This window comes from Fimicolochytrium jonesii (assembly GCF_025526975.1).
Source record: "Fimicolochytrium jonesii strain JEL569 chromosome Unknown EV422scaffold_18, whole genome shotgun sequence".
NCBI classification, from domain to species: Eukaryota; Fungi; Chytridiomycota; class Chytridiomycetes; order Spizellomycetales; family Powellomycetaceae; genus Fimicolochytrium; species Fimicolochytrium jonesii.
In genome coordinates, this window is record NW_026515685.1 from 560,833 (window position 1) to 587,849 (window position 27,017).

General features: G+C 51.6%; 7 protein-coding genes across 7 annotated transcripts; 2 read left to right on the forward strand and 5 right to left on the reverse strand.

Moving 5' to 3' along the window:
• Window positions 1-169: 169 nt before the first annotated feature.
• On the reverse strand, window positions 170-1,381 carry EV422DRAFT_599301 (rho family small GTP binding protein cdc42; the record flags this gene model as incomplete). The annotated part of the gene is made up of 3 exons (XM_053073655.1): window positions 170-881; window positions 988-1,149; window positions 1,244-1,381. 3 exons carry the CDS (start codon window positions 1,379-1,381, stop codon window positions 606-608), a joined length of 576 nt encoding a protein of 191 aa, XP_052924167.1. The 3' UTR covers window positions 170-605.
• A 1,634-nt stretch (window positions 1,382-3,015) lies between these two features.
• EV422DRAFT_498216 (major facilitator superfamily domain-containing protein) lies at window positions 3,016-4,849 on the reverse strand (the record flags this gene model as incomplete). Its single annotated transcript, XM_053068000.1, has 5 exons — window positions 3,016-3,338; window positions 3,426-3,737; window positions 3,816-4,374; window positions 4,460-4,555; window positions 4,625-4,849. The coding sequence occupies 5 exons, from the start codon at window positions 4,847-4,849 to the stop codon at window positions 3,016-3,018; spliced, it is 1,515 nt and encodes a 504-aa protein (XP_052924168.1).
• Window positions 4,850-5,086: 237 nt separating this feature from the next.
• Window positions 5,087-6,150, reverse strand: EV422DRAFT_479792 (Pyoverdine/dityrosine biosynthesis protein-domain-containing protein; the record flags this gene model as incomplete). The annotated part of the gene is made up of 2 exons (XM_053067285.1): window positions 5,087-5,739; window positions 5,808-6,150. Coding segments are annotated over 2 exons (996 nt in total), but the record flags the coding sequence as incomplete, so codon positions are not given.
• A 1,700-nt stretch (window positions 6,151-7,850) lies between these two features.
• Window positions 7,851-9,996, forward strand: EV422DRAFT_123381 (major facilitator superfamily domain-containing protein). Its single transcript, XM_053064685.1, has 7 exons — window positions 7,851-7,908; window positions 7,962-8,115; window positions 8,226-8,551; window positions 8,631-8,698; window positions 8,763-9,071; window positions 9,135-9,210; window positions 9,289-9,996. The coding sequence occupies exons 2-7, from the start codon at window positions 7,985-7,987 to the stop codon at window positions 9,864-9,866; spliced, it is 1,488 nt and encodes a 495-aa protein (XP_052924170.1). The 5' UTR covers window positions 7,851-7,908; window positions 7,962-7,984; the 3' UTR covers window positions 9,867-9,996.
• An 805-nt stretch (window positions 9,997-10,801) lies between these two features.
• On the forward strand, window positions 10,802-12,977 carry EV422DRAFT_498084 (cytochrome P450; the record flags this gene model as incomplete). Its single annotated transcript, XM_053067987.1, has 9 exons — window positions 10,802-11,017; window positions 11,091-11,163; window positions 11,276-11,367; window positions 11,442-11,587; window positions 11,691-11,739; window positions 11,808-12,089; window positions 12,173-12,259; window positions 12,338-12,686; window positions 12,814-12,977. 9 exons carry the CDS (start codon window positions 10,802-10,804, stop codon window positions 12,975-12,977), a joined length of 1,458 nt encoding a protein of 485 aa, XP_052924171.1.
• Window positions 12,978-15,411: 2,434 nt separating this feature from the next.
• Window positions 15,412-15,669, reverse strand: EV422DRAFT_498230 (uncharacterized protein; the record flags this gene model as incomplete). The annotated part of the gene is made up of 1 exon (XM_053068003.1): window positions 15,412-15,669. A coding segment is annotated over one exon (258 nt), but the record flags the coding sequence as incomplete, so codon positions are not given.
• Window positions 15,670-15,858: 189 nt separating this feature from the next.
• Window positions 15,859-19,531, reverse strand: EV422DRAFT_123518 (uncharacterized protein). The gene is made up of 6 exons (XM_053064686.1): window positions 19,450-19,531; window positions 18,860-19,373; window positions 18,613-18,778; window positions 17,899-18,552; window positions 16,247-17,842; window positions 15,859-16,161 (listed from the first exon to the last, which is right to left on the reverse strand). Exons 1-6 carry the CDS (start codon window positions 19,463-19,465, stop codon window positions 16,084-16,086), a joined length of 3,024 nt encoding a protein of 1,007 aa, XP_052924173.1. The 5' UTR covers window positions 19,466-19,531; the 3' UTR covers window positions 15,859-16,083.
• Window positions 19,532-27,017: the final 7,486 nt, after the last annotated feature.

Genomic DNA, 27,017 nt, shown 5'->3' on the forward strand with positions numbered 1-27,017 from the left:
GAAAAGGGTTGGGATGGTGGGTAGGCGGGGAAACCCTGCGATCGAGTGGCGAGAAACCGCAGGGATGTCTAAAGTAAGTAAAAAAGATGAGCGGATAACGGTTGCGAGGGGTTATAGGGGAACTTTCTTTCTCTTTCTCGACGGGGAGGGGGATGGTGGGAAGATGACGTTTTCTTTGTAATGCCGCTTCGCTCGTTTCGTGGTGGGTTGAGTGTGGGTAGATTGGTCTGTGTGGGATTGGTGGTAGGGAAGGTAGGTCGCGATGCGGTGTAGAATCAAGTCTCAGATCACGGGGGTTTTCGACCCCATAATCCGTCGCTGGATAGGTTGGCGTACTTTTGTTGGTTTAAGATGTCTTTTTGTGTATGTTGTTTTTTTCGCCCACGCCTCCCAAGACCTCCAGCAATCGATCTCGATCCCCTCATTCCCCTCCTCCAAACTCTTCCATCCAAGCCCCACCCTCCAATCCAGCCCACGATATCGAGTGAGGTGGTGTCGAAAAAAAGCGCGCGGACGGTGATTGCGATTGTTGTCAAGCGAGAAAAGAGAAGTTCGAGTCGGCGGTAGTAGTAGTGGTGTAGTTATTGATTGGGTGTGAGAGTTCTTCACAGCACAGTGCACTTCTTCTTGCCCTTAACGGTCGGCGGAGCAAGGGCAGCGATGATAGCCTCATCAAAGACGTTCTTGAGTCCTTTTTGCGTGAGTGCAGAGCATTCGAGGTACTTGACGGCGCCGAGTTCGCGGGCGAGGCGCTCGCCGGGGTCGGTGCCGACGGGCTTCTGTCGGTTCTTGGCGAGCTTCTCGATCGTCGCCGGGTCGTCTCTTAAGTCCACTTGCGTGCCGACTAGGATGCAGGCAACACCGGGGCAGTGATGCCGTACCTGAGGATGGATGGGGAATATTGTTGATTGCGAAATCAGAACGAATGGTTCAAGCACAATATGGGAAGATGATTGACCAGGTCAGCACAGGATCTATAGAACGCACCTCTGGGAACCACTTCTCCTTCACGTTCTCAAACGATGCTGGTGATACAACCGAGAAACAGACGAGGAACACGTCGGTTTGGGGATATGAAAGGGGGCGGAGACGGTCATAATCCTCCTGTCCAGCGGTATCAAACAGACCAAGGGTGTACGGTTCGCTTCCCTAGAGGAGTTTGTGTGAAAACATCAGATGGCGGCAGCGCGAAAGGTGAGGAATAACCCCATATGAGTGGGGCTTTGTACAGGCCGCTACTTACGATCATGACGGTAACGGCATAGTTATCAAACACGGTTGGAACATATTCGCTCGGGAACTTGTTCGTTGTGTATGATATCAACAGACACGTCTTTCCGACGGCACCGTCTCCTACTACGACACACTTGATGGTTTGCATGGTTTTTGTGTTTTTCCCGGTTTGTTGGTCACTCAAGGGGCGGTCGATAGCTTTTTTGGTCTGGAAATGCACGTGAACGGTAAAGTGAGCACTTCGTCAGAAAAGGCTTGAAATAGTTTGAAAGTGAAAGTCGGGTGTTTGGCGTGAGAGAATGCGATTCAAACGAATGCGGATGTCGGTCTAGCGACCCGTCACAGCGGCCGCTCCACACACGCGCCAAGGCGTTTCCTTCCCTCATGATAGTCCCTGCACTCGGTGTTTCCACGCAACAACAGCAATCCCCGAAAATATCACGGGAGGAGGGTTTGCATACCCAACCGTGCGCGATAGTCCGATTCGAAAACGCTAATCCCCGCCAAGTTTGGTGTTTGGCGTTTCCCACGGCCGACAAGGAGACACTCACCGGATAATTGACAAGATGAGGGGGGCAAGTGACAGCGCTCTCTCTTTGGCGGGTGCTGATGGAATTAAAGCCCGTATATTCTCTACACTCACAGACGGTGGCAGTAACGACCAAATTCTGCAAAAAAAAACAGGTCTCAGGTTAAAGACAGGGACGCGCGGGACCAGCGGCAGTTGTTAAAGTGGGCGTTTTCACCTATTGAGATATTGGTTCCAGACTGTAGGTGCTTCTGTGAAGGTGTTTTATCCGACCAGCGGCTAGACTCCGGGAGAAAAGGTGATTTGCGGGGTCTGAAGTGTCTGTGATTTGATAGCCGATGTCTGTCTCTGGTTCCTCTTCAGCGGGCGACGGACGGAGAGAGAGCTTCCTGAGAGGCGTTCTTTTTGGTCGCGTAACGCCGCAAATCGATTTAGAGCGGCCGCATATGCTGCAGCATTCATTAAGGAGGCTAATCACGGAAGTCGCCCATTCTCCCCCATTGATTTAGCGCCGTGATCAGAACGCCCATTTTGGACAGCTGCGTCATGGCGTCCTGTTGATAAGAATTGCGAGGCCATGGCGTAAGCAACTCAGCGTGTTCTCCTGTTGGAGTGGAAGACAGACCGGTTAGGGTTACAGCATCCCCCTGGTATGGCACGTAAATTTGTTCCTTGCCAGTGCTGTCTATCAGGGCTCCCAAAAACCGCATCACCGCAGTCCTTTCCTGAATCATCGTCTTGCTTCCTCTCAGCATCCGAGACATCAAGTCAGCCTGAAAAGACCTGCATCTTCTCTCGCAAAAAACAACGCTATAGGTAAGAGTGTGCGACGCGCAAACGTCCTCAGTTTGGGCGACAGATCATATCCATCTCGCCTTGTCCTTCTTTCCCACGCTCCCGCCACTCACATATCAACAACCCTGAAAACGCTAGCTCTAAACGGAGGGTCTCTACTTTTGGAACCACCTGTAGTACAGAAACACCATGAGCCGAGGATCGAGCTGTAAGTCGTGTCTTCGCTGCCAGCTGGGAATTCTAGTTACGTAGAGGTGGATAGTCCTAACCTGCGAATTTACGCTCGCTCTCAGCCGCCTACGATAGGCATATCACTGTCTTCTCCCCTGAGGGATGACTATACCAAGTCGGTAGGTTGGACGATTAAGGTTTTGTGAGTCTCGTACATTTCTGTACAACACGGCCTGAGGTGAAGATCCATTTTACTAATAAATCAATATCAAAAGCACAAGTCTACTCTACACTCGCTTGGGCCCAGGAGCCGATTCAGCAGATCCAGAGGCAGGCGGTGCCTTCGATTTCGCCGCTAGTCTCCACTTGGCGCCATTGATCATGACTGTAACGACGAGACCAGCTGCCACCCAGGCGATGATGGAAACTGTGAGGAAGGATTTCCAATAGCCAACTTCATCTACAAAAGGTTCAATGACAGCTGACCCGACGGCTGCTGCTGGATTGCGGAAGAGACTGTTCAGAGCCACGACTCCCGCGGCGGATCCGGGAAAGCTATCGATGAGATAGGTCGTGTTGCAGGAGAAGGTCCATGTAAGACCAAAGACACCTATGATCCGAGCAAGAGGACGAGAGCTCGTCAGTAAACGGCCATGGTTCTCGTCCCCGAGAAGCCATGATAGGGAAATGTACTTACTTATAAACATGGTCAAGAAAAGCACGGCAACATGCCAACGGAACGAAGCTGCGAATCCAAACAGGAGTACGCCGAAAGGGAAAAGCACGAGGCCTACCCATTGGCAGCGCACCCGCGTCTCCGGAACAGGTTGACCTTCGGATCTCTTGAGGGCGGCTTTTACCGTGCGATCCGCGTAACGGCCCGCGACATTGGATCCCAAAATGAAACCCAATCCGACAGGAATGTAGGAAAGACCCACTTGCGCCTCGTTATATCCGTACTCGTTCTGGAGGATGACAGGGATAGAGACATTGAAGCAGTAAAACGATCCTAATTCGAGAGAGGAATGCTTGCGATCAGAAACCCCGTGGTTGGATGAAAACGTCCGATGAGGATTGCGCCACCTACCGAATAAAATGGCAATGTAACTGAGACACAGTACAATGGAAGTGAACCTAAGGAACTTGAGAGGGGCCAAAGGGTTGTAACGAGCCCTGGACGGATCCCAAGGCTTCATGAGCGGGGCGGGAACAACGATCCACCCTCGTTCCGCGTACGCCTTCCCGTTCCCAGCCCTAGCTCGGAGCGTCTCTGGCAGAAAGAAAAATATAGCCACCCAGAGGGCGACGCCCAGACCCGCAAGGAACCAAAAGATGGCCTTCCATCCGGCATAGCGCGCCAAGAAACCCCCAATCAGCGGCCCGATCAACGGTCCGAGTTGAGGCCCCAAAAGAAAGATCCCCATGGCCTGACCACGCTCGGTGGGCTTGAAAAGATCCACGAGCGTACCCCCTCCAAGGGACTGCACTGATGCGGCACCGGTGGCTTGCAAGAGGCGGAACACGATCAGGTACGCGTACGAGTTTGTGAACGCAAGTGCGATACTTCCGGCCACGTAGACTGCGAATGAAATGAGATAGACGGCACGGCGACCTGTTCGATCGGCAAGTGATCCCCATCCCAGCGGCTGTGAAAAGACAAGTTGTACGAAGATGCTCAGATCGGATGCATGAATGAGGTTGATAAACATGGAGAAATGGGGCCGCACGTACCGCGACAGCGAACATCAACATGAAAATGGAAACGCTGATGTTGATCATCGAGGCGCTGGCATTTAAACTTTGCCCAATGGGTACCATCGCTGGCAACTTGAAACATGGCGTCAGTGAGTAAAGTGGCCAAGCGGTCAGGCACTTTCACCGCTAATGACCCCTTACATAGATGTTTCCTGCAAGTGGTCCAAGAGCCCCTGCCAACGCCACGAGAGCCAACAGACAGTAGCGTCGAGTAGGGGAATATGCACAATAGGGCTCGACGGCTGTTGTTGTCGACGGCGTAGGAGGTCTAGGCCGAGGGGCGGGCGGTTTTTCATCCTTGAGGGGCACGATATCTGCCTTCACACTGCTAATATGCACGGTAGCTTCTGATATGGACTGCCCCATCGGCGCAAGGGTCTGGGGAATGTTGGCTTCGGTTGCGACGTCTGCGGCGTCCCTGAAGATCTCGGTTGCTGTGGAAGGTTCAACCGTGGGTGTAGCGTCTTGTATCGACGACAAGCTGTCAATCAGCAAGTGGCTAGGTCTTCCATCATCGTAATGAACAACTTGCGGCTCCTCCCCATTGGCGTATCGGGTAGCTTCCGCCCTGGCCATAATGGCGCAACGCCCTTGGCGGTCCATCACAACAACATTGTGCCAAGGGGTCGGGATGTGCAAGCTCGTGCTGCCTTCGAAGGCAGGGATGAACGCGTCTTTCGCCAAGAAGCTACGATGAATAAGCCTCACCCCGAATTTGGGGCCCTCACACGAATGCCCGTGAACGGAGATGCGGAGATGCAATGGGAACAACAGCTCTACCAAAGCGGAGTAAGCTTGATTGCGGATCATCATCTCGAACGCGATCTTGGTGCAGAGCTTCTTCTGGGCGCTCTTGGAAGGGAGGGCTTGCATTTCAGGCATGTGACGCAAATCATCGAGCAAAAAGCGAGAGAAGGCGCGGTACAGCGCCGTCGTAACATGGTCGCTCGCAATGTCCTTGCGCAGGATCGAGCGAGAACTGCCGGCAAGGACGCATAGGAGTCGACGCGTCTCGTCCGCGATGGGGTTGGTGTCGGCTTGGAGGTGGTGTTCCACTGAGACGGCATACTGCGACGGAAGCTCTGATTCGATTCTTGACGCGGACTCCATTACGGAGCGATCCGGGGCGTTGGAATCGGGGAAAGTCATGTCTCTGAGATCGAAGAAGCTGAATAATTCCGGGCGGCCTGTGGATTGCACGACTTGGGATCTCAGCGTTGCACCGTATTCGTTGACGTTGGCATCAGGTACACCGACTGAGCAAGACAGGATATCAGTCACAATGGTGATGGGACATTGCACTCAATAACCTTCGGCCACTTACTCAAGTCACTGAACACATGGCCGTCTGACACAATGACAAACTTGGCGCCAGGCGCGTATACTTCTCGGATAAGATCTCCGATCGTTACCATCGAAGCGAGAGCAAGCTCTTCCCCTTTGTCAGGGAGATGCCCGAGAACTTTGTCGGCGGCGTTGGGGGACTTGCAAGGGAACCCGGGAAGCATGAATGGAAGTGCCAGATTGCGTTCGATGAAGAAGGCGAGCTTCCTGCCAAAGTGCTCTCGACCCCTGGGATCCCACATGTCGATGATGGGCTTGTACCGAAACTCCGAGTCAAAAATGTTCAGAACGGCGTCGACGGTGATTTTGGACTCGGCCGCCGCGGCTTGGAGGCACCATGGCACCACATGACTTTTGGTGAGCAGGATCCGCGCCAGATACTCCAGAACTGCCGGTTCGCTTTGATCGAGACGGAACAGCGCCGCGCCTTGCACCACGCGGGAATCAGAGCCATCTCCTGCAGCTCGTTCAAAGATGATCACGGTTTTGGTTTCCGGCGATGTCGGTGAAGCAAGGTCAACCTGATAGGTGTTGATCGCGCCGTTCTTGCCCAGCGTTTGTCGCCTTCCGATCGAAGCAGCCTCTGCAGAGTGCGGCTCAAGCAGCATCGAGAGGTTCTCTACTTTTCGGGATCCGGCGTCGTAGGAATAAGCTGCAAAGTGATTTAGGATGCCGAACTCGTCGCAGACATAGCAGAAGGCGACGGCATTGGTAGGGGCGCGATTCTCGGGGTCCGAAGGAAGCGCAAGAATGGCTTGGTACGGTTCGTTCATGTCGCCTTCTTCGTTCTTCTCGTAGATCGCAGCGTACGAAGCTGGATGTATGTAGGAGAGAGATTGTCCAGCGCAATCAAGGGGAAGAATGATGTAGACAGGAGAGGATGAGGAGGAGGAGACAGCCGGATGTCAAAGAATCGCCTTCTTTTATCGGAGAGACCGGCATATTGCTTTACTGTCGTCCGAATAAATTCTGAACGGTCAACAATGAACTTACAGGAGAGTAGCATGGGCAGGAAAGAAGAGAGACCTTGGTCGTCGATCCTCTTGCGGCTTTTGTGGACGTTAGCGTAATGCGACATCGTGAAAAACTTCAATCAAGAGCCTCTACGTTGGCTCAGACAGTTGAAATGTGGTGGAAGAGGAAGAAGGCAGGAAAAAGTGCGGGCGGCGATTATACAACTCGAGTGAACAAGCTACTCTCGGAGAGCGCACGGAGAAGCCAGTCGGGCCAGCATTCCCGTCCAGTCCCCAGCAGGATCTCTGCCACAGGCCTACAGATTTTGGGATGGGGATCGGGGCCACCGTCAAATTGCCTCTCGCTGTGCACAAGGCTGCCGCTGTGCAATGAGCCACAAGGACACTTTCATGGGGATTATGTACAACAAAAAAAGCGCCCGTCGTCACGGAGTTGGATGGCCAAACGGCCGCGGCATCGCTTGAGGCAGTTGTGAAAGCAATTGTTTCTGCGGCTCAATCAAGTCCTCGGCAGCAATCTTGCTTGATATGAGTGAGTCCACGCGTGCATCCGAACGCGTGCAATATGCCAACATGCGGGATTTCTGCCCAATCAGAAAGTTCTGTGTTTATGAGACGCCATGAGGATGATGAGGCCCCTCATGCCAACTTGCGTTGATTGACCCCACATGCGGCATTTCTGCCCAATCAGAAAGTTCTGGACGAGGCGTGTGCGCATTTCGTGGAATGTGTTGTGGCCCCAAACCCAAAACTAAAACGCGTCGACGCGTGCGGTACACTTACATATGTACACTCCAATACATGAGGCTGCTCACACAGTCATTGCTGGTCGCTCTCCTCTTTTCTTTCCCTCCCCACCGACAGGTTGCAAAAACAAACGGAACTCTTTCTCCGTTGTACCCACCGCGGCGTGTCGACTGCTCATGCGATGTACAAATTGCAATACAAAAGGGAATTGCGAAATGTAACCAAGCGCCAAGCATGGCCCCATGGCCCCGCCGCAGTGCCGCCTCCCAACCAGGCCGCAATTCAGCAATCTGGAAGCAGGATCTCCACCATCCCGTTGATGCCCTCTTCGGAATTGCGCAAGTCGGCGACGCTTTAAAGGTCAGTCGACTCTCGACCGCTTCCGCAAAAACACCGCATCTCAAAGCGTTCAGTCAAGCCCACCCCAAGTGTCAAAATGGAACACTCCGCCGGCGTCGAGGAAGGAGGTGAACAGCGATACCGGGTAGAGAAAGGAGATTCTGCAACCGTCGTAGAAGTTCATGAGGTGAAGGCTTCCGACACTCGCATCTTCCTCATTGTTGCCATGTAGGTTTGAGAAGGGTGCGGCACACATATTGCGGCTCCTTTATCGTCCATCAACGGATTTCATGCCCTCCATCTTGTTAACCGCCCGCCATTTCCCTGCCATTACACAGCGTCACCCTATCCTATGTCATCGTCAACCTCGATGGTTCCTCAGCGGCCCTCTCAACGATCGGCAAGGCGTTGAACGCTTCGGCGCTCCAACTAGCCTGGGTCTACAATGCCTTCACTCTGCTCTCCACTCCGCTGATTCCCTTGTGGAGTAAGCTGGCGGACGCTTTCGGCCAGAGGAACATTGTTCTCTTCGGTTTGATTACCTTCCTTGCCGGATCCGCCGGCGCGGGCGCTGCGTCCAGCATGGCTGTACTCGGCATCTTCCGTGGTGTGCAAGGCCTCGGAAACTCGGCCATCGTTGCCATGTCCCTCGTCATTTTCACTGGTAAGATGCAGATCAAGACGCTGTTTGTTTTCTTTTCTCAGAAACGTAGAAAGATTGACTTCATGGCTTTACGACACAGAGTATTACCCGATCCATAAGCGCGGCTTCGCATTCAACATTATCGGTGCCGCCATGGGTTTCACTATGGTAGGAAGGATTCGCATCAAAGCGCAGATGCTGTAACACTTTTCTCACATCTATTGGTTGATAGATCCTCGGCCCCATCGTGGGCGGATCTATTACCGACAATGCTTCCATGGGATGGCGCTGGAGCTATTGGATTCTTCTGCCACTCACCGGCCTGCTGTTCCCGCTTCCTGCCATTGTGTCCGGCAAGGCGGACGGAGCAAATTACAAACCCCTCAAGAACATGGACTACCTCGGCTTCATTACACTGGTTGGCACTACCGCATGCATCTTGCTTGCCCTTGCATGGGGTGGTAAACAGTACAACTGGGCCTCCGGCCAAATCATTGGCCTCTTCGTCGCTGGAGGAGTCTTCGCTGCCTTGTTCATTCTCGTAAGTCTCGATAGTCGCAGGATTAGCGGGCGCAGCTGGTGTCTCATACCCGCTCCATCATAGGTTGAGATATTCGTCGCCAAAGAACCCGTTTTCCCGCCTTACATGTTCCGATCGCTCAACAACAACGCCGTCTTTGGTAAGAGCGGTGCTCCCACGTAGCTCTCGTACCAACAGAATGATTCCTAAAGCCTAATACGCTTCTTCCATTTGTTAGTCATGAACTTTTTCCAAGGTGGTGCGGCAATGGCTTTCATGATGTTTGGACCGATGTATTATAAAGGGGACCTTAAAGATACAGCTCTTCAATCCGCCGTGGACGTCACCCTGGCCATCAACCTCGCCTGGATGGTTTTCGGTATCATCTCCTCTCAGCTCCTCCGCTACGTGCCGGCGAACATTCTGGTCATCATCGGGACGGGCTTGACGACGATCGGCACTGGCTTGTTTTCTCTCGCCATTTCTCAAGGGGTGCCTAGCAAGGGCGTTGCCGCCATCTACCTCATCATCTTTGGTGCGGGCCAAGGTCTGTCAACCCAGAACTCGTTCCTCATTGCCCAGGCCCACTTGGAGAAAAAGCAAGACTCCAAGTTGATGTCCAACATTCCCGTCTATTTCCATCGTGTTGGGGGAAGTATCCTCGTTGCGATTTTGTCCGCTATTTACAGTCACGAGAATTCCGCCGCTGCCGCTGCCGCAATGCCGTCCGGTAGCGGAAACATGGTGAGTCCTCGCTGCATCAGTTACTTTCCTTCCTCCCATTGTAAACCATTGACCGTCTTTCCCACTTTATAAAGGCCAGCACGGGTATGGACATGGGCGGCGGTTCAACCTCCAACTCCACGATGCCGGCAAGCGGTTCCGCTATGCGCATGGGCAACTCGCGGCCCGGAACAACAGCCGCCTTCCGGTGGGCCATTCTGTTCGCTGGGCTCTCCTTCTTGGCGTCCTTTGCTCTCAAGAAGACCTGGATTATCGCTGGCACACGCATGTCCCACTAGCGCTTTTGCGAGAAAAGTTTCTTTGTCTCATACATACGGAGTAGTGCGATAAAATGCGGAGAAGCAATTATATAAACAGAGGTCATTCTCGTAAACTCTTGCATCGTCTGTCATTTTGCATACAATGCGCATCATTCTGTGTCAAAATGGGCAAGGAACGGGTGAAGAGCCTCACATTGAGGGTTTTAACTATAAAAATAAACTTAAAGGCTTTCTGCATTTATTAGCGCGACATCTGCACGCACTGCATAGAATCGCAGTTCTTTTTCCCATCTAGATTTCAGCTTGCTTGGACCGCATGTTACCAAGCTACAACCGCAATTGGAAGGGCAGCCCGGAGCCCTCGGAGCCCACGACGGCCCGTACGACAGGAAAGCAATGGCAACAACTCCGCCAAATTTTGAAGCCCTCTATACTATACGGCCGCGGGAAGTGCAGTGCGGAGCGCAATAACTGCACGTCGGGATGTTGGTGCCCTTTCCAAACGAGCGGCTCTCAGCAACGGAAGAGGGTACTACACGATCCTCTGCACTGTCACTTATAAACTGAGCTGGCGACTACTACGTACCTAGAGGCGCCCGACAAAGTCCCTTAGCGGAAAAGTCCACCCATCACATGTAGCGGCTTGCTACCGGGGAGCTTGACATAGTATCTGGAACCTGCAGCAAAACAAGGAAGTAGAGAGACAATATCCTGGTCATATGAGACACAGATATCAGCAGCTCAACAATGACGACCATCACCGGATATGCGATCTTGGCTATCTTTTCAAGTTTACTGTTAAGACTGCTCCGCGCCATTTTGCTTCCGCCATCTTCCTTCCCCAAGGGCATTCCAGTCGTACCTATATGGGTATCAACATTGGGATTCGTTACGCGGATGGGTCAGGATGAGATCTATAAAGATTACATAGCTCCGCGTATGAGGAAGGAAGGCGTCGTCGCGGTAAGTAGGTCCCGATTGAGAAATCCCATGCGAAATCGAAATTTGCCTCATTCCTTCGTCGTTTTCCTCAAAGATCTGGTTTGGTGGACGATGGAGTCTCCTAACCGGCTCCGTCGACATGGCTGGCGAAGTGTACACGCGTACAGGTAGGTGACAGGAGACGCCAAATGCACATTTGCAAGGCCATATGGCTATACATGGCTAAGTACGACGAAACCTCCCCGTATTAGACTTTGAACTCATCATTGCTCTTCACAGACGATTTTGTCAAGTCGGGCAATAACGAAAAGATACCACATTCGGTCCTTGCATACTTCCTAGGTGAGAACATCATATCCGCGCGCGGCGAGGTAAGGCTCATGGGAAGATATAAAGTGTTGGGCTAAAGGGGCTCTCAGTAGATGCTTAATATATCCTCTTGTAGAACTGGCGCCGCTTCCGCGGGATATTGGCTCCTGGGTTCCGCACCCATTGGAGACCGTCAATGTTCAAGAACTGCGTAAGAGATCTCTGCAGAATCATAGACGCTCAATCATATGATCATGTGCGGGTTAACAATTTGGTGCAGAGGTGAGAGATCAATGCCGTCCGGCGTATTGGTCATTGCGAGCTAGAGTCCATGATTTGGTACAAATTAAAGCTGTGCAATCACCTCTTTGGGGTCCATTATCAGGCTTGCAATGGACTGCATAGGCCACGCTGCTTTTGGCCAAGGATTCCAGGTAGCGCCTAATTGGAAGCACCGGGTCGTTGCCGAACGTGTTTTAACACGTTGCTGTGTCATATCTAGGCTCTCGAGAACCCAAACGCACCTATATCTGTCGCGCACACCATCTTAAAGAAGAGTATCTTCAAGCCCCTCTACCTTTTCTTCCCAATCCTCGACGCATTGCCCATCAAAAGCCGCCAGGAAGCACGCGACAAGATCGACGCCATGGAGCAGTTGTTGCGGGGTGCTGCGAAGATGCTCGATGACGCTCATGAAGATCAAAATTGCAACAGGGGCCCACCTCTGATACAGCGGCTGACCGTGGCACATAGGAACGGAGTTTTGACAGATGAGGACTTTCGCGTATGTTCTACCCCTCCCCCGAGGCTTGAGAACAACTGCAGCTTAGGTGTGCTCATCCGCAATGTTTCCTTTCTCCCTCTCAGAATAATTTGATGGTCATCTTTGTTGCCGGCCACGAGAACGTACAACAAGGACTGACATCGCTCCTTTATCTACTGGCCAAGCATCCGGTAAGAATTTCATTATCCTTTACGGAGAGAAATGGGGACATTGGTGCGACCCTTGACTTGGCTCCGCTTTCTCACTAGGACATCCAACGAAAGGCGCGACAGGAAGTACACGCCAAAGTCGTATCTCTCTCGGAACTCACCGACTCTACTCATCTCCCGCCCTTCTCCTACCTCACCAAAGTAATCAAGGAAGCCTTGCGTATGTACCCACCCATCCCAATGCTTATCAATCGTCGTACCCTTCGCCCCACGCTCCTCGGGGGCAAATTTTGGATTCCAGAAAGCACCTATGTCGGCTGGCACGCTTTTGGCGTTCATCGCGACGCCAAGCATTGGGAAGATCCCGAGCGGTTTGACCCTGAGCGCTTTTCGGACGTTAGCATGGACAGGTTTGCCTGGGTTCCGTTCGCGGAAGGCGGAAGGAAATGTAGGTTAATCACTGGGAGCGGGTTGCAACGGCGGTTTAACCATCTCGTCCACATGCTTTAGATCTCTGCGGCCAATGATTTATGATTCTCTCTCCATTCTGTGTTCCTTCTCTCAACGATCACCAGGCCTAGGCATGAAGCTAGCTCTCACTGTTATGCATACTATCACCGCTGCGATTCTCTTCCGATATGAGATCTTCCTGGACCCGAACATCCAGGTCAAGATGACGCCTGGAGGCCTTTTAACACCTGTGGACCTCCGCTTGGAGTTCAAGCTGTACAATACATAAAGCATTTTACTTTCCATACCCGCGGGCAAGGAGGTGTGAGGATATTGATTAGATTTAACTTATTGGATCTTCTGGGGACGAGGGCTTTGGACGGACGGTGTGGTGGTGGCCGGCAGAAGCGAGGGTCTGTCGAATCGAGGGGGTACGGTGTAGTAGTGCGCTTCGAACTGCGCATGAAATCGATAATATTTCGACGCCGATTATACGCCTAGAATCTTCGACGAGCGAATGGAATCACCTTTATACAACAACGTCAAAATACCGTCAAAACTTCCGACAATAAATCGACACACTCGCGTTCCCGACACTCCGACGATTACCAAGTACAACTACCTTTACCGAAACCTTGCTTCACAACGACGTTTTGTCCTCGGATACGACTGCGTTGTGCGAAGACGCGAACTATCCTGTCAATTGCTGTCATTGCGTAAGCAGACGCGTAAGCAGTCTGGTCACGGTCAAAGAGACAAAGTACCCGACGCCAGAGTCCAGAGTATATAGAGATATACAAGAAAGTAATACAATAAGACCAGTAATGGTTCTACTCTTCATCGGCTACTTCCAGTAAGAACTCAACAGGTTATGAGCCCTGTTTGCGGAGCCGAAACGAAGCAGTCAGGATCGTATCGCGAACTCGTTAAGCCAGCACGAAAAACCGCCATGGCCTTCAGACTAAGCCCAATTCAGACACGCGCCCGCGCCGGAGAGGCAAGCTCTGCAGTAAGAGCTGAGGCGGAGCACGACGAAACAGCAGAGGAGGAGCTTCAAAGGCAGACGGAAGGTGTTGATGAGAAGAACGAGCGTGAATACAAGCTGGAGTTGTTGGAGCAGGAGCTCCGTGAACAGAGAGAAGCACAGAACGCGATATTGAAGGTTATCCTGCAGATGCAGACTACCCAGCTGCAAGCGGCGCAGAAAAAGGAAGCACTAGGGTTTGGGGAAGATGTCCTTCCAACGAAGAGATATGCGTCACCCACACACAGTACCACGTCTGAGACAAATGTCTCATTCGTAACCAATCAGTTGTTGAAGGAGATTCCGAAGTACGACGGGGACATGGGGAAACCGCAAACTCTCTATGAGTTTATCAGAGAGGTTCAAAATTACATCTATATGGTGGATTTACCCCCGCACATCGAAATCGCCATAGTTACTAGTAAATTCACGTCGACCGTAGATATTTGGTGGCGGACCTTCGCTGGAGAAAGAAACGCTGAGGTCCCAACAACCTGGATGGAGTTAAAGGCAGCGTTGGAGAAGAGGTTTATTCCACCTGCCTACGGCACGCTGATAAGGGATAAACTCGATGGGTTGAAACAGACTCACTCTGTTATCGCGTATAATGCGGCCTTTAACCGCTTAGTGATGCAGATCCCGGGTTCATCCAAAGAAGACGTGGAACATAGATACCTCGAGGGGTTAAAACGACCTATCTATTCCGCAATTATCAGTAAGGAAGTACCGAACCTGGATGTCATGCAGGAAGCCGCTACACGTCAAGAGCAGATGATGGGAGCGCTTGATTCTTCCACACGTAACTCACGCCCTAGATCAGCGGAAGCTAGTAATGCCGAAGCGCAACAGTCGTCAGAGTCGTCTGATAAGCGCAACCCGAATTCAAAGAAGACAGAGAATAATTCGGATAACTCTCGTCGTGGAGGAAACCGAGGTAGAGGCCGTGGACGTGGAGGTGCCCAAAGAAGTGGTGGATCTCGCTTTGAACGGTTCCCGTGCAAATTATGTGGGGAACTTGGACATTGGGTAACGACATGCCCGAAGATCCAGGCAGCGCAAGAGCTGCTTGGAAAAGAGAAGCAGAAATCAGAGGCGGAGGCAAACCTCCCACAGCAGCGGCCCTTCTTTCCTTTGCGCAACGCTTGGATGTACAGTAGGAATGACCATCTTTCGTTCACTTCTCCCCTCGTTTGCCTCCCTGCGAGGTCCCATCACTCATGCCAAGCTCGAACAGCACTCCAAAACCTTCCCAGCGAGCTAAAAAGCAACATGACACCGCACCTCCTCCACCCTTCCCTTTCTCCCTAGTCCCCCAATCTCGTCCAAGACCTGCCTGCCTCCCTCGCACCCGTCCTCCTCTCCTACATCCTGTCTCGCGAGTACATCGGACATCTTCCCACAGTCTCCAACACGCCTACGAATAATTCATTTTAACGATAGTCCCCCTCACGCGTGGGTGATGTAAGATGACAGGCGTTGGATGGGTGGATGTGGCTCACATGGGAGGGAGTTAAATGCAGTGCATACAGAGCAGCAAAGGGTTGGTGTGTGAGTTCGACGAGCTCTTGGCGGGTGGTGGGCGGTCTCAGTCTCTCAGGCCAATTGACTAATCTTAGCCAGACTGATAAGCACTCTCATACACCTATTCTGTCAAAACCCCGTCGATTTGGAGTGTGCTCTGGACGAGGAACGTAGTCCTCTAGAGTCTATGGACGAGTTGACCCTCCAGGTCCCAACTCCGTCTCCTGTAGTAAACGGAATTCCCTGGCTCCCTTCGGACTTGCCGGACCAACCTCATGTCTCCAGGTTGGCTTGTCGTGCGCCCATGCATCCCAGCATAGTTGGCGTCCTCCATCAGCCCGGTGATGTAATCCTCGGCTCTCTCCTGCAATGCTTCTAGGGCCGGGGTTTGCCATCGCATGTCCACTGAGATGTGCGTGATTTCGCGCACGACTCGCCCAAGACAGCACGTGGAATGGACGGCATGGCCGCTGCGTCTCCCTAATAAATCAATTCATCTGCCTTTGCCATCCTGCAAGGAAGAGAAGCGTGAGCGGTACACCGCCGATGAAACGAATATTTCATTCTTGGGTGTATTGGCTTGTTCACATTCTGCACATCCGGTTGCCAATTCTTCTCCGATCCCTTCATTCCAGGTTCATTTAAACCAGGTTTGGGTCATCGACCAACCCCTCCTTATCCCCGTAGCTGGACTCCGGGTTTTGCATATCTTCTTCCACCTCTTCTTCCCCGCCATCATGCTGCCCCCGCCCGCTTTCTGCCTCGTTGTCCTCCTCGTGACCTCCTTCAGCCAGCTCTTGGTTCAAGAGCCGGCCAGACACTTCATGGGACGCGTCGTTGCAATTGATCTCTACACCAAAAATCTCGGCTGCGGAAAAGTTTTTTCGCAGGAGCGCGATGTCATGCTTGTGGATCCTGGAGCATCCCGCTAAGATGCAGAGGATTGTTTAGTGTACGCAGACGACGTGAGCAAAACTGGTACGTCCGCACTTACAGAACAGCTCTGGGCTTACCCATATCCCTTTCTGTGGTTTTCCATCCGGGCCCTCTCTCCCACGGGAGATGACCGCTTGTGGCAATGTTTTGATCAGCACCCAGTGTTGCTGGATGGCTGACGCTGGGAACCACCAGTCTAAACCGGCTTTTTCCGCGCGACTACTCCCGGCGCGACCAGTCCGTGGGAGCGGAGGAGTATTCTGAGAGACGTATCGCAGGCACGCAGCCGCAGTCTCATAAAGCGTCTTGACTGGGACGTTGGGCTCCACATCAACGCCGATATGCGGGGGTTGTTGAAAGGCCGAGGCTTCCGCTAATGCCTTCCCCTTCTGAGGCTTCCTCTTCCTGTACACGTTCGAGGCGTCCTTCAACTTGAATCGGTTGCGAAGTTCCTTTTTGAATTTGTTCTTCTCAGCTGTGGTTTGATCTGGACCCTCGTATTCCTCGATGTGAATAGTTTCATCTCCCTCTTCTCTCGGCCGCGTGACTGTATTGACGTATCCGAACTCAGGCAGGTCTCCACACCGCCATACATAATAACGGAGTTTCACAGTTCCAATCTCCTCGTCGGTACCGGGGTCTATAGGATCGGGGTCCAATTGCGGATCCCCTTGAGTTACGGACACAGCGTGATTCGGTGCGTCAGAGGACGGTTGGAATGGCGGAGGCGACGACGATTCCCTGGCAACGATCCCATTTTCTTTCGTTGCAACAGGGGAAAAATCCGATGCATCTTCTAGCGTTGGGGCCTGGTTGACTGATGAACCCCTGCGCAAGGCTTTGCCCTTGCTTCCTTCTTCCTTCGTTGGGGGAGCCTTCCGTTTTTTTACCCCGCTCGTCGGTTCTCCCTCCTTTGGTAAATCCTGCGAATGAATTGTGGACGGCGCGTTGGGGGAAGAAGAGAAGGCCCCAGGGTCATGCAAATTGGCCGTAGGTAGGGGCGCTGTCGTGGGAGCAGCCGTGTGCGGACCGGAGGTGTCCGCTTCGGCCTCGTCCAGAGGGTTCATCCTATCATCTAAATTTTCTAAAGCTTCCCATGACTCAGGAAGCAGGTCAGGGTCCGCCGTGAGGTCAAAGGCATCGAGGATCCGCTTGACGGTATTCCGATGCCGTGTGTTGAAATCCGAAAACAGCCATGTTTTGACATCACGGAGTGATGCGGTACTGTGAAATGTGCTGCTTTGTGCTCCGTCAAGGAAGTAGGTGTTTCTTTTCCTCTGATAATCCCAGTCCGATGCCAGTCCGTTCTCCACAGCAGAAAGAAGAACCAAATTGCCCAGCATATGAACGCAGGTCAGTCGTTGTTCCTGCGTCCAGTCTTTGAGCCATCTGCGTCCCCTCCGTGGATTCTGGGGAAGAATATGCTCTAGAGTCCCAAAGTACAGATGTTGCACCAACGCATTAGGCGCGAGCACGCTTTCATACTTCCGGAGAATGTAGTGTCCTCTCCGGCGATTTTTATCACTTCCATGAAACTCCATCAAAGGCAGTCTTTTGCCGACTTCTTCTTTCAGTCGGGCAAATAGATCGGCATCTATCAAAGTCTTCAGAAACGTCGGCAAATCGGCGTCTATGGGGATTTGCTCGAGTTTACAGCAAATGACCTTGACTGCCTATGACTATCGGTCAGCACACCCGACGGGTCAAGCGTTTCGAAAAATACTCGCACCTTTTCCCGCTCCTTCTTGAGATCCTTCGCATCGCAGAGGAAGAAGAGCCCAAAGATTCGCTCGATACTTTCCAACGCTAGCGTTAAAAATTCAAGGGCGGAGGATACTTCAGCATCGGAAGCTAGATTCATGCAGAATCGTTGATAGGCCTTCATCAGACACGGAAGCCATATGCGGCGACCTTTGGATTTTATAATGTGGTTCAGAAGCATGATCGAATGGGAGAGCCTAATCTTCAACTTGATCCGCAAGCCGTTGGTTTTCGCGTCAATCTCTCTCAAGACAGGAGCGAAGGTGCCCAATGCCTCGAAACTCCCTTGCGTCTTAACTACCAGCATACAGTCCATGAAAGGTCGAAACCATTCTGCACCGAATGCCGCAGGATCTTGGAAAGGACTCGGTTTCATTAAGCCTAAGCGTTCATTTAAGTCCATATTCATGATGGCGTCGAAGTTCTCGTCTCCCATGTTGTAGCAGAACACTTCCATCATCAGGACAAAACCCTTCTCAAACTCTTCGCGTCCAAGTGTCTCTTCATATATGTTCCAAGCATGTATGAAACTACTGCGTTGAGTCTCGCTCATGCTCAAGAATGCTGGTCCAGTCATGATGTGTGCCCGCGATTTGTCGCATGCTGACAAGCTGAGCCCTGTCTGTTAAGATGGGGATAGGGTTAGTCGCCGCGCCTGGCGAAGGTGGAGCCGTCTCCATACCGTATTCAGGGTATCGAACATCTCGAACGCCTGTTCCAGATCGGAAGTCTCAGTGGTGGAGAAAAACACTTTTTCGAAAAGAAAGTCGACATATTCTGCAAATTTTTCGGCGTCCGTTTCCTTGAATCTGCTCTTTAGAAAAGCCTGAGTGTGCCTGAAGTTTTGTCTGCGATTGGCAAAGCAGTGAGGGGAGAGAACGCAGAAAATAGGCATGGGTCTGCAAATAAATCGCAAAACTCCGACTTACATTACGTGGTCCCATGCGGTGTTTTCATGCAAACCACCTGGCGGACGATGGCTTGTCGGTAACTCCAAAAAGTCGACTCGAAAATCCGTTCGTTCATATGAAATAACATTTATAGCGGGCGCTGGATTCCGCAGTAATTGACGGGTTGTCAATCTGGGACGTCGGCAAATATAACCACTCATCTGCTCAAGGAGCTCGGGGCTTGCATTGAAGCGGGTTTCCAATAAATGTCGTGCGGCGCTGATGAGCAGCCCCAATGTGGTAAGGCGCTGCTGACCATCGATGACGAGATGCTTCGAACCTTTCACATAGACCACTAAAGAGCCAAGAAAATAATAGGGGCGTTCCTGGCAGAAAGAGTCGTAAGTCCCTTTCAAAAGCCTGTCGACGTTCGCGGTCGTCCATTCGTATTGTCTTTGAAAAGCCGGAACCTCATAAGCACGAGTTCCCAGCGTTGCTCCAACGCTGATAACAGACGAGACTATAGGCGCCGCCGGAGGTGGCTCGTCGTAATCTAGAAGAGTTTGTCCAGAAGAATTAGAAAATCCCGGTCGGAGGAGGGGCAATATCTGAACGATTTTGTTGTGTACCTTCCTCCATAGACATGTGTGCTGGTGTGCTCGTGTGGTCTGTTTAGCTGCCCTGTGCATGTCTCTGTGCCTGCGAGTGCAGCTTATCAAGTTATGACTTGACCGCATGGGAGCGCATCTGGCATACAAGACAATGCTGGGAGAAGGTATTGTGAGGCAACCGCACATTCGACAGTTTTCCGCCAATATGACAGCGCATGTACGCCATAAGAACGTGCTCTGGACGAGGAACGTAGTCCTCTAGAGTATATGGACGAGGAGGAGGTTGCTTAGTAAGCTTTCTCTAGTTTCATCTCGAGTGTTTAAATAACAACTTGCGTAGCCGTAGCTTCCCTTTCTCCTTATCTCTTTTGAGCTATCGAGTGCTATGTCAAGCTACTGTAGGAGGGAGGGATGGGTCAATGAGGATGAACTAGTTATCGGGAACGCTGCTCTGCAGCGCATTTAGGACCTAGTGTCCAGGGAAACCCGTAAAACCTTTCAAATAGTTGTTGATTGAGCCGTGGAAGGCAAGATGTTGATAAATAAGCCGATGCGAATCGAGCGGCGAGTGCGGCGAATGTCAAGGGGAGGTGCTTAGTGCGATACTAAGCAACCTCCTCCTCGTCCATAGACTCTAGAGGGCTATGTTCCTCGTCCAGAGCACAATGGGGGTTTTCTGTGTGAGTGTTTACGAGATCCTTACAGTGCCTCCACTAGCTAAGTTCTAGATCTAGAATACCCCGAGATACGTCGTGCCCCACTCCCCTGCGCCTTTGACGTGAAGGCTTCAGCGTCGCGGGAGATGGCCCTTCATGCCCGCGTGTTCAGGAACGGGGTTCAAGCGCATGCCCTGTAGTTGTCAGTATGCCCAGCTATTTACTGACTATCGGAACGGATAATGGGCGGATTGATGAAGCCCCCATCTGCCTATCAAGGGCGAACGAGCAGCGACACATCACGACCACTGCGCCGCTCAGCTCGGCACTACACCGCTCAGGCTACTTCAACGCCGCCCAATCGTCCCGACCCAAACCGCCCCTCACTGTACTTAGCAGTAGTCGGCAGAGGAAGCAGATGACTGAGCGAACTCTATGTTGTGTGAGATGTAGTACTGTGAAGTATGTATTGAAGTCTGAAGTAGAAAGGGGACGCGAGGTCCAAAAGGGAAGAAAAGAGTGAAGTCCCGTACGCGGAAGCGTGGCATAAGCGGGAGGGAAGTCACGTGGGGAAATAAACTATGGGAACCCTAACCGGGGACTCGGGAGGATGATACTGTTATGATCTCGACGACAGAGGCGGAAGCGAAGAAGAGAAGACAGACCGAGAGCGATAGGCGACAAGAGATTGTATTGGCAAAACAAGAAACAAGGACTAGAACAGTAGATGAGAAGAACTGGTGTTGATCTGCTGGGGAGGAAGGGAATGGACGAAGAGAGGCCAGCTATTTATAGATAGACAACCCAGCAGATCAAAGAAACAACAACAACAAGAGGGGACTGGGGGGGCGCCAGCTATGCTCCTAGAGCGGGCGTGGCGAGCGTAGAGAGCATTGCTACAGCTGCTGGCTGTGGAGAAGTAGTGGGGGGTGTGGAGAAGCTGTGGGGCGATTGGCGAAATGAGAGGAGAACTTAGCAGTAGTCGGCAGAGGAAGCAGATGACTGAGAGAACTCTATGTAGTGTGCAGTGCTGTACTGTGAAGTATGTATTGTCTTGTGTAGAAAAGTCTAAAGTGTAAAGAGGACGCGAGGTCCGAAGGGGAAGAAAAGAGTGAAGTCCCGTACGCGGAAGCGTGGCGTAAGCGGGAGGGGAGTCACGTGAGGAAATAAACTACGGGAACCCTAACTGGGGACTCGGGAGGATGATACCTCCAACACCCCCACTCAAACTCACGAGTCTATCTAAGTGAAAAATAAAACAAACAATGAGTACAATGGTGCGGCCGTACGCGAAAAGCGGGCGGTCGGGGGGATGAACAGCTATGACTAAGAATGAAAGAAATGAAAGAGTAAAATGAAAGAAGAGGGAAACGCCGCGAGTATAAAACAAGAGACAGCTGTCAGTCGCCCCAGAGAGGTCAGACCAACGTTCCCCATACTCAACTACCGTATCCCAGACTACCACACGATACGCGAAACAATGCAAATGGAGGCAAGAACGGCGGGAGTGGCAAGAAGAGCGGCGACGGCAAGAAGAAGCAAACGGCCCGTATGACGGGAGCGCCCGCAGCCCCTCCAGCTGCACCTCCTCCGGGACCCTCACGTCCGACTACGCGCTCTACGCGCGCATCGTCCGCGGCGTCCGCAAGCGACTCTTCGAGGTCGAAACCCCGAGTTAGAGAAGCTCTTCGATTGGCGACGGAGGTATCGACGTTGAGGTACCGCAAGGATAACCATGAGAACCTCGCGAAGCACCTGGCGTTTACGAAGGGGAAACTGGATCAATCGAAGCGGAAGAAGGGGTCGTTCGAGGCATTGATGGAGGAGGCAGACTACTTTGGATGTAAGGCAGTCTCGGAGTCGCAATATAAGGCAACAGGCGGCATCTCGAAAGAAAAGATGAAAGAGACAAAGCGCTGCAGTGATGCGGCCGAGAGACGGGAGCGAGACAAGATGATGAAGCGACTCCAGTACTTGCGAACGCACATGGATGACTCGTCTTCGAGTGAGGATGGAGACGGTGACGGAGGAGGCGGGGGAGGTGGTCCAGGGGGTCCGCCTGGTGGAGGCGGAGCCGGAGCCAATGGAGCCCTTGGTGCCGGGGCAGCGGCGGCTATCACGGTGGCGGGTTAAGGTGCTGAAGTTGTAGATAGTGCCCAGAAGCCGTCCCGGTATGGGTGTTCCGTGTGTCTCATTCGGACGTAGTCGTCTCCAGCTGTCTGTTGCTAGCGACACGTCCTTCTTGAATTGCTTGAATAAATTTCGTATGTGTCTCGGGAGGAAAGGGCTTTGTAAAGTAATCAGCCAGTTGTTCCTGCGTCGCGGTGTTGAGGAGTACGACGTCTTTCTTCGCCACGGCGTTGCGTAGCTTGTGGTAGCGTACGTTGATGTGTTTGGAGCGTTGAGTAATAGCCGTGGAGTTGGCAATCTCGCGAGCGCTCTGATTGTCGATATGGAGTGGCGTGGGGTCCTTGATGTTGGCGTATTTGTCGCCGAAGACCTCTGCGATGACCGAGCGGAGCCAGATGACCTTGTTGTAACCGAGGGATGCGGCGATATACTCAGTGTTATGAATGGGCGGAGCCGACGGAAATAGAGGCTACTTGTGGTGCAGGTTGTTGACAGGTAATGGTATTCAGACCGAAACAAGAACTAGAACAAGACTAGAAAGAACTGGTGTTGATCTGCTGGGGGATCAGGAAGTGGGGAGCTCAGGGGAGGCGGCTATTTATGTTTTTCTGGGAAGGCTGGGGAAGCGTGGGGAAGCAGAAGGGTACGGAATGAGAGGGAAGCCAAGAGAAGCGCCAAGGGTGGGGAAGCATAGAAACAGAAGACTGGGGATGGGGTGGCTACGCTGAGGCTGTGGGCGGGTACGTGGGGAAGTATGGAGAAGGGTTTGTAAGCGCCGAGTGTTGGGAGGTGTGGCTACGTGCGGCTGCGTGGAGAAATGAAGGCAGTGGCAGGTGTGGGGTAGCGCGGCTGCGTGCGGCTGCGAGGTTTGGCAGATGTCTGGTTTTGACAGGGAATTGACATTGACTGACTGTTGGGATGCTGTCATGAGGTAAGCGCATGGTATGGACGCGTCGTCCATAACATCACCCCCTCCTTTAGCCACGGCGTCCGGATGTTGTTTTGATGTTGGCAGGCTTTGGTCGGGGTTTGTCGGGGTACTTTTGGTGGAACTGGGCAACAAGCTCTTGACAGCGGGCAAGGTGTTCCACTGGCTCCCATGTGTTCTCCGAGCTTGGCCAACCCTGCCACTTGATGAGGTACTGAAGGTGCGTGCGTCGAATACGGGAGTCAAGAATGTCTTCCACAATCCATTCCTCCTGTCCTTCGACTTCTTCTGGTGGGGTGGGTTCTGGCTCAGTTTGCTCCGGAATGGTGAAACGTGGTTCAAGAAGGGAGACATGGAAGACGTTGTGAATTTTGTAGGATGGGGGAAGCTTGAGGCGATATGTGACCGAGTTGATCTTCTCCGTGATTGTGAAGGGGCCAATCTTACGGTGATCAAGTTTCTGGGAAGGTCGGAGAGTCTTGAGATTCCGCTGTAAGAGCCAGACACTGTCCCCGGGTTTCATGTCTGGGCCAGGTGCCCTCTTAGGATCGGCAAAGCGCTTCATGCGTCCTTGGGCCTCCTTGAGCTCAGTGGCAAGCTGTTCATGGATTTCCTTGAGATGGTTGGCACGAGCTTCGGCTGCAGGATTAAGGGATTCGGTTGTGGTGGCGGAAGCCAGACTGAATCGAGGATGGAACCCATAGTTGGCGTAGAAGGGGGTTGTCTGGGTGGCGGAGTGGATGGTGTTATTGTAAGAGAACTCAGCAGAAGACAAGAGTTCCTTCCAGTTATCTTGTTGATAGTTGCAAAAGCAGCGAAGGTATTGCTCAAGAATCTGATTGGTCCGCTCGGTTTGTCCATCGCTCTGGGGATGGAACGCCGATGAGAGGTTGACCTTGGTTCCCAGGAGAGCGAGGGTTAGGGTTAGGGTTAGGGTTAGGGTTAGGGTTAGGGTTAGGGTTACAAGACCCCCTGGGTTGGGTTTTATTATTGGGTTGCCTTGAACCCTAGGGACTTAGAAATTTTCGAGTTTTCTGGCTTTTGGGTGTGTTCTACAGTTCGAATTTTTGACTCTGAGGGATGTAGTGGCGGGGGGTGTTGCGCACCTAGGCAAGTCGGGGAGGACTAGGTGTGCAAGGGCAAGTGATGGGTCATATGGGCGGTGGTGCGGGTACGGGGGGCGGCAGGGGTGCCAATAGGGGGGGGGGGTTTGATATAAAGGGGACATATATGTTATATATACGTTATAGGACTTGTGCAAATTGGGATTCTTATAGTGCCGATCCGGAGTTGGCGTCCTAATTGAAAAGTTGGACCCATATCATATTCTCTAATTGAAGTACTCTCGGATTGGGTTAGGGTTAGGGTTAGGGTTAGGGTTAGGGTTACAGGACTGTTCCCGGTTATGGGTTATTTTTGGCCATCCAAAAAGTGTCAAACAAAGTTGCTAGCAATGTTCAGGGGCATCTTACTGTAATGTGCTTCAAATTTTGGGGCATGTTTTCCACTCAATGCCCCGGGAAAATCTGTTTTTCCGATTTTTTACTATGAAAATATTGCCAAAATGCATTTTCTGAAACTCTGAGTGGATGGATTCCGCTTAAAGTGGAATATGTCTCGGAAAACATCCCCAAAAACATCTAGGAACCTTCATCTACTCTAGTATTCATCAACTCCTGGGTTAGGGTTAGGGTTACAGGACTGTTCCCGGTTATGGGTTATTTTTGGCCATCCAAAAAGTGTCAAATAAAGTTGCTAGCAATGTTCAGGGGCATCTTACAGTAATGTGCCTCAAATTTTGGGGCATGTTTTCCACTCAATGCCCCAGGAAAATCTGTTTTTCCGATTTTTTACCATGAAAATATTGCCAAAATGCATTTTCTGAAACTCTGAGTGGATGGATTTCGCTTAAAGTGAGATATGTCTCAGAAAACATCCCAAAAACATCTAGGAACCTTCATCTACTCTAGTATTCATCAACTCCTGGTACTTTTTGTTTCCAGGCAATATGGGGGTGTTCTCCAGTTGGCAGCAAATGACCCATTTTGGTTTGCTCTCAATTTGCTCCATGTTCAAATCCTTTTAAGGCCCAAATACTTTCTTTTCTTCCATTGCTCCTCCTGTTGGTGGAGGATGGCAAATGCCTTTTTGCATTGCAATACATGGATATGACAGGGTGTTTGTCAACCAGCAAATCATGCAAAAAGCATGCAGTGCATGTCTATTTGCATGCCCTATGTCATCCGTACCACCTTGGACACCCAAGGAAAGGTATGCGGACTCAAAAGAAAATATACTTACGGAAGTGGAACCAGGGAGATTCAATGACTATTTAACGAGCTATGGCACACGTAAGTTCCCAGGAGTGGGACTTAGCACAATTTGAGAAAACATATCAGAGGAACTGGAGAACACACTCTTAGGGTTAGGGTTACAAGACCCCCTGGGTTGGGTTTTATTTTTGGGTTGCCTGGAACCCTAGGGACTTAGAAATTTTCGAGTTTTTTGGCTTTTGGGTGTGTTCTACAGTTCAAATTCTTTTAGGGTTAGGGTTAGGGTTAGGGTTAGGGTTACAAGACCCCCTGGGTTGGGTTTTATTATTGGGTTGCCTGGAACCCTAGGGACTTAGAAATTTTCGAGTTTTCTGGCTTTTGGGTGTGTTCTACAGTTCGAATTTTTGACTCTGAGGGATGTAGTGGCGGGGGGGTGTTGCGCACCTAGGCAAGTCGGGGAGGACTAGGTGTGCAAGGGCAAGTGATGGGTCATATGGGCGGTGGTGCGGGTACGGGGGGCGGCAGGGGTGCCAATAGGGGGGGGGGGGGGTTGATGTAAAGGGGACATATATGTTATATATACGTTATAGGACTTGTGCAAATTGGGATTCTTATAGTGCCGATCCGGAGTTGGCGTCCTAATTGAAAAGTTGGACCCATATCATATTCTCTAATTGAAGTACTCTCGGATTGGCAATCCGTGCGGAAACGGCTTCAGAAACTTAGAAAAACGAAATTTTCACGCGACGGGGGGTAAAAAGTTGGAAAATGTGGTGATATCTCAACATCTGGCTGACTATCCAGTGTAGGGCACTTAATGAAAGTTGATTGTAGCCTATGGTTTGCATAGCTGATGTGGTAGCAAATCTTGTGTAACCTTGCTTTTGGCTGAAGAACAGGGCCCCTTTTCAATTCTCAAGTAGTGACCCCCAAGACCTCCTAACAAAAGACACGAGTACGTATGTGCAGGCAAAGGGGTTTGGCTGTGTTCTCCAGTAAACATTTTGTGATTCCGCTGTGCATCGTAGACTGTTTGTAGGACCGTTGCGGAATGTCATTTACCAAAACTGTTAAACATTTTCCGTTTAAAGCAGTGTTCTACAGTTTGTCCATGCAGGTTAGAGCACGTGACCTGGGCTTGCTTGCAGGGTACGCAGAGTGAGAGGGTTGGGGTTAGAGATTTCCCAGATCACTTATTAAATTCAGCCAAACTGTCTCTGTCATGGAACATTTAAAATGGTGGAAAGTAGTATTGCATTTATTGATTTAGAGTACATTGGAAAAGCGCACATTCAGAAAAGGGTTTTGGTGTAAAGTTATCAACGACATTCAACAGTACTAAAGGACTTCCGCAAGCATGTCACGGACTTGGTTCTGTCCAAAAGTCGTACGGCACTCAGGGTACCTGGCGCAGCGGAGACGGAAACGATGCTGACCGCCAATGCTATGAAAAGCTGAGCCTCCACAGTTGGGACATTGAAGCTGATCACGATGCTGATGGAAGAGTTCACGGATATTGCCAATGGGAGCAGCATCAGGCACTTCCCCATCCCCATGACCCCACCAAGCACGAGCAGGATCAATGACGGGTGCAATGCC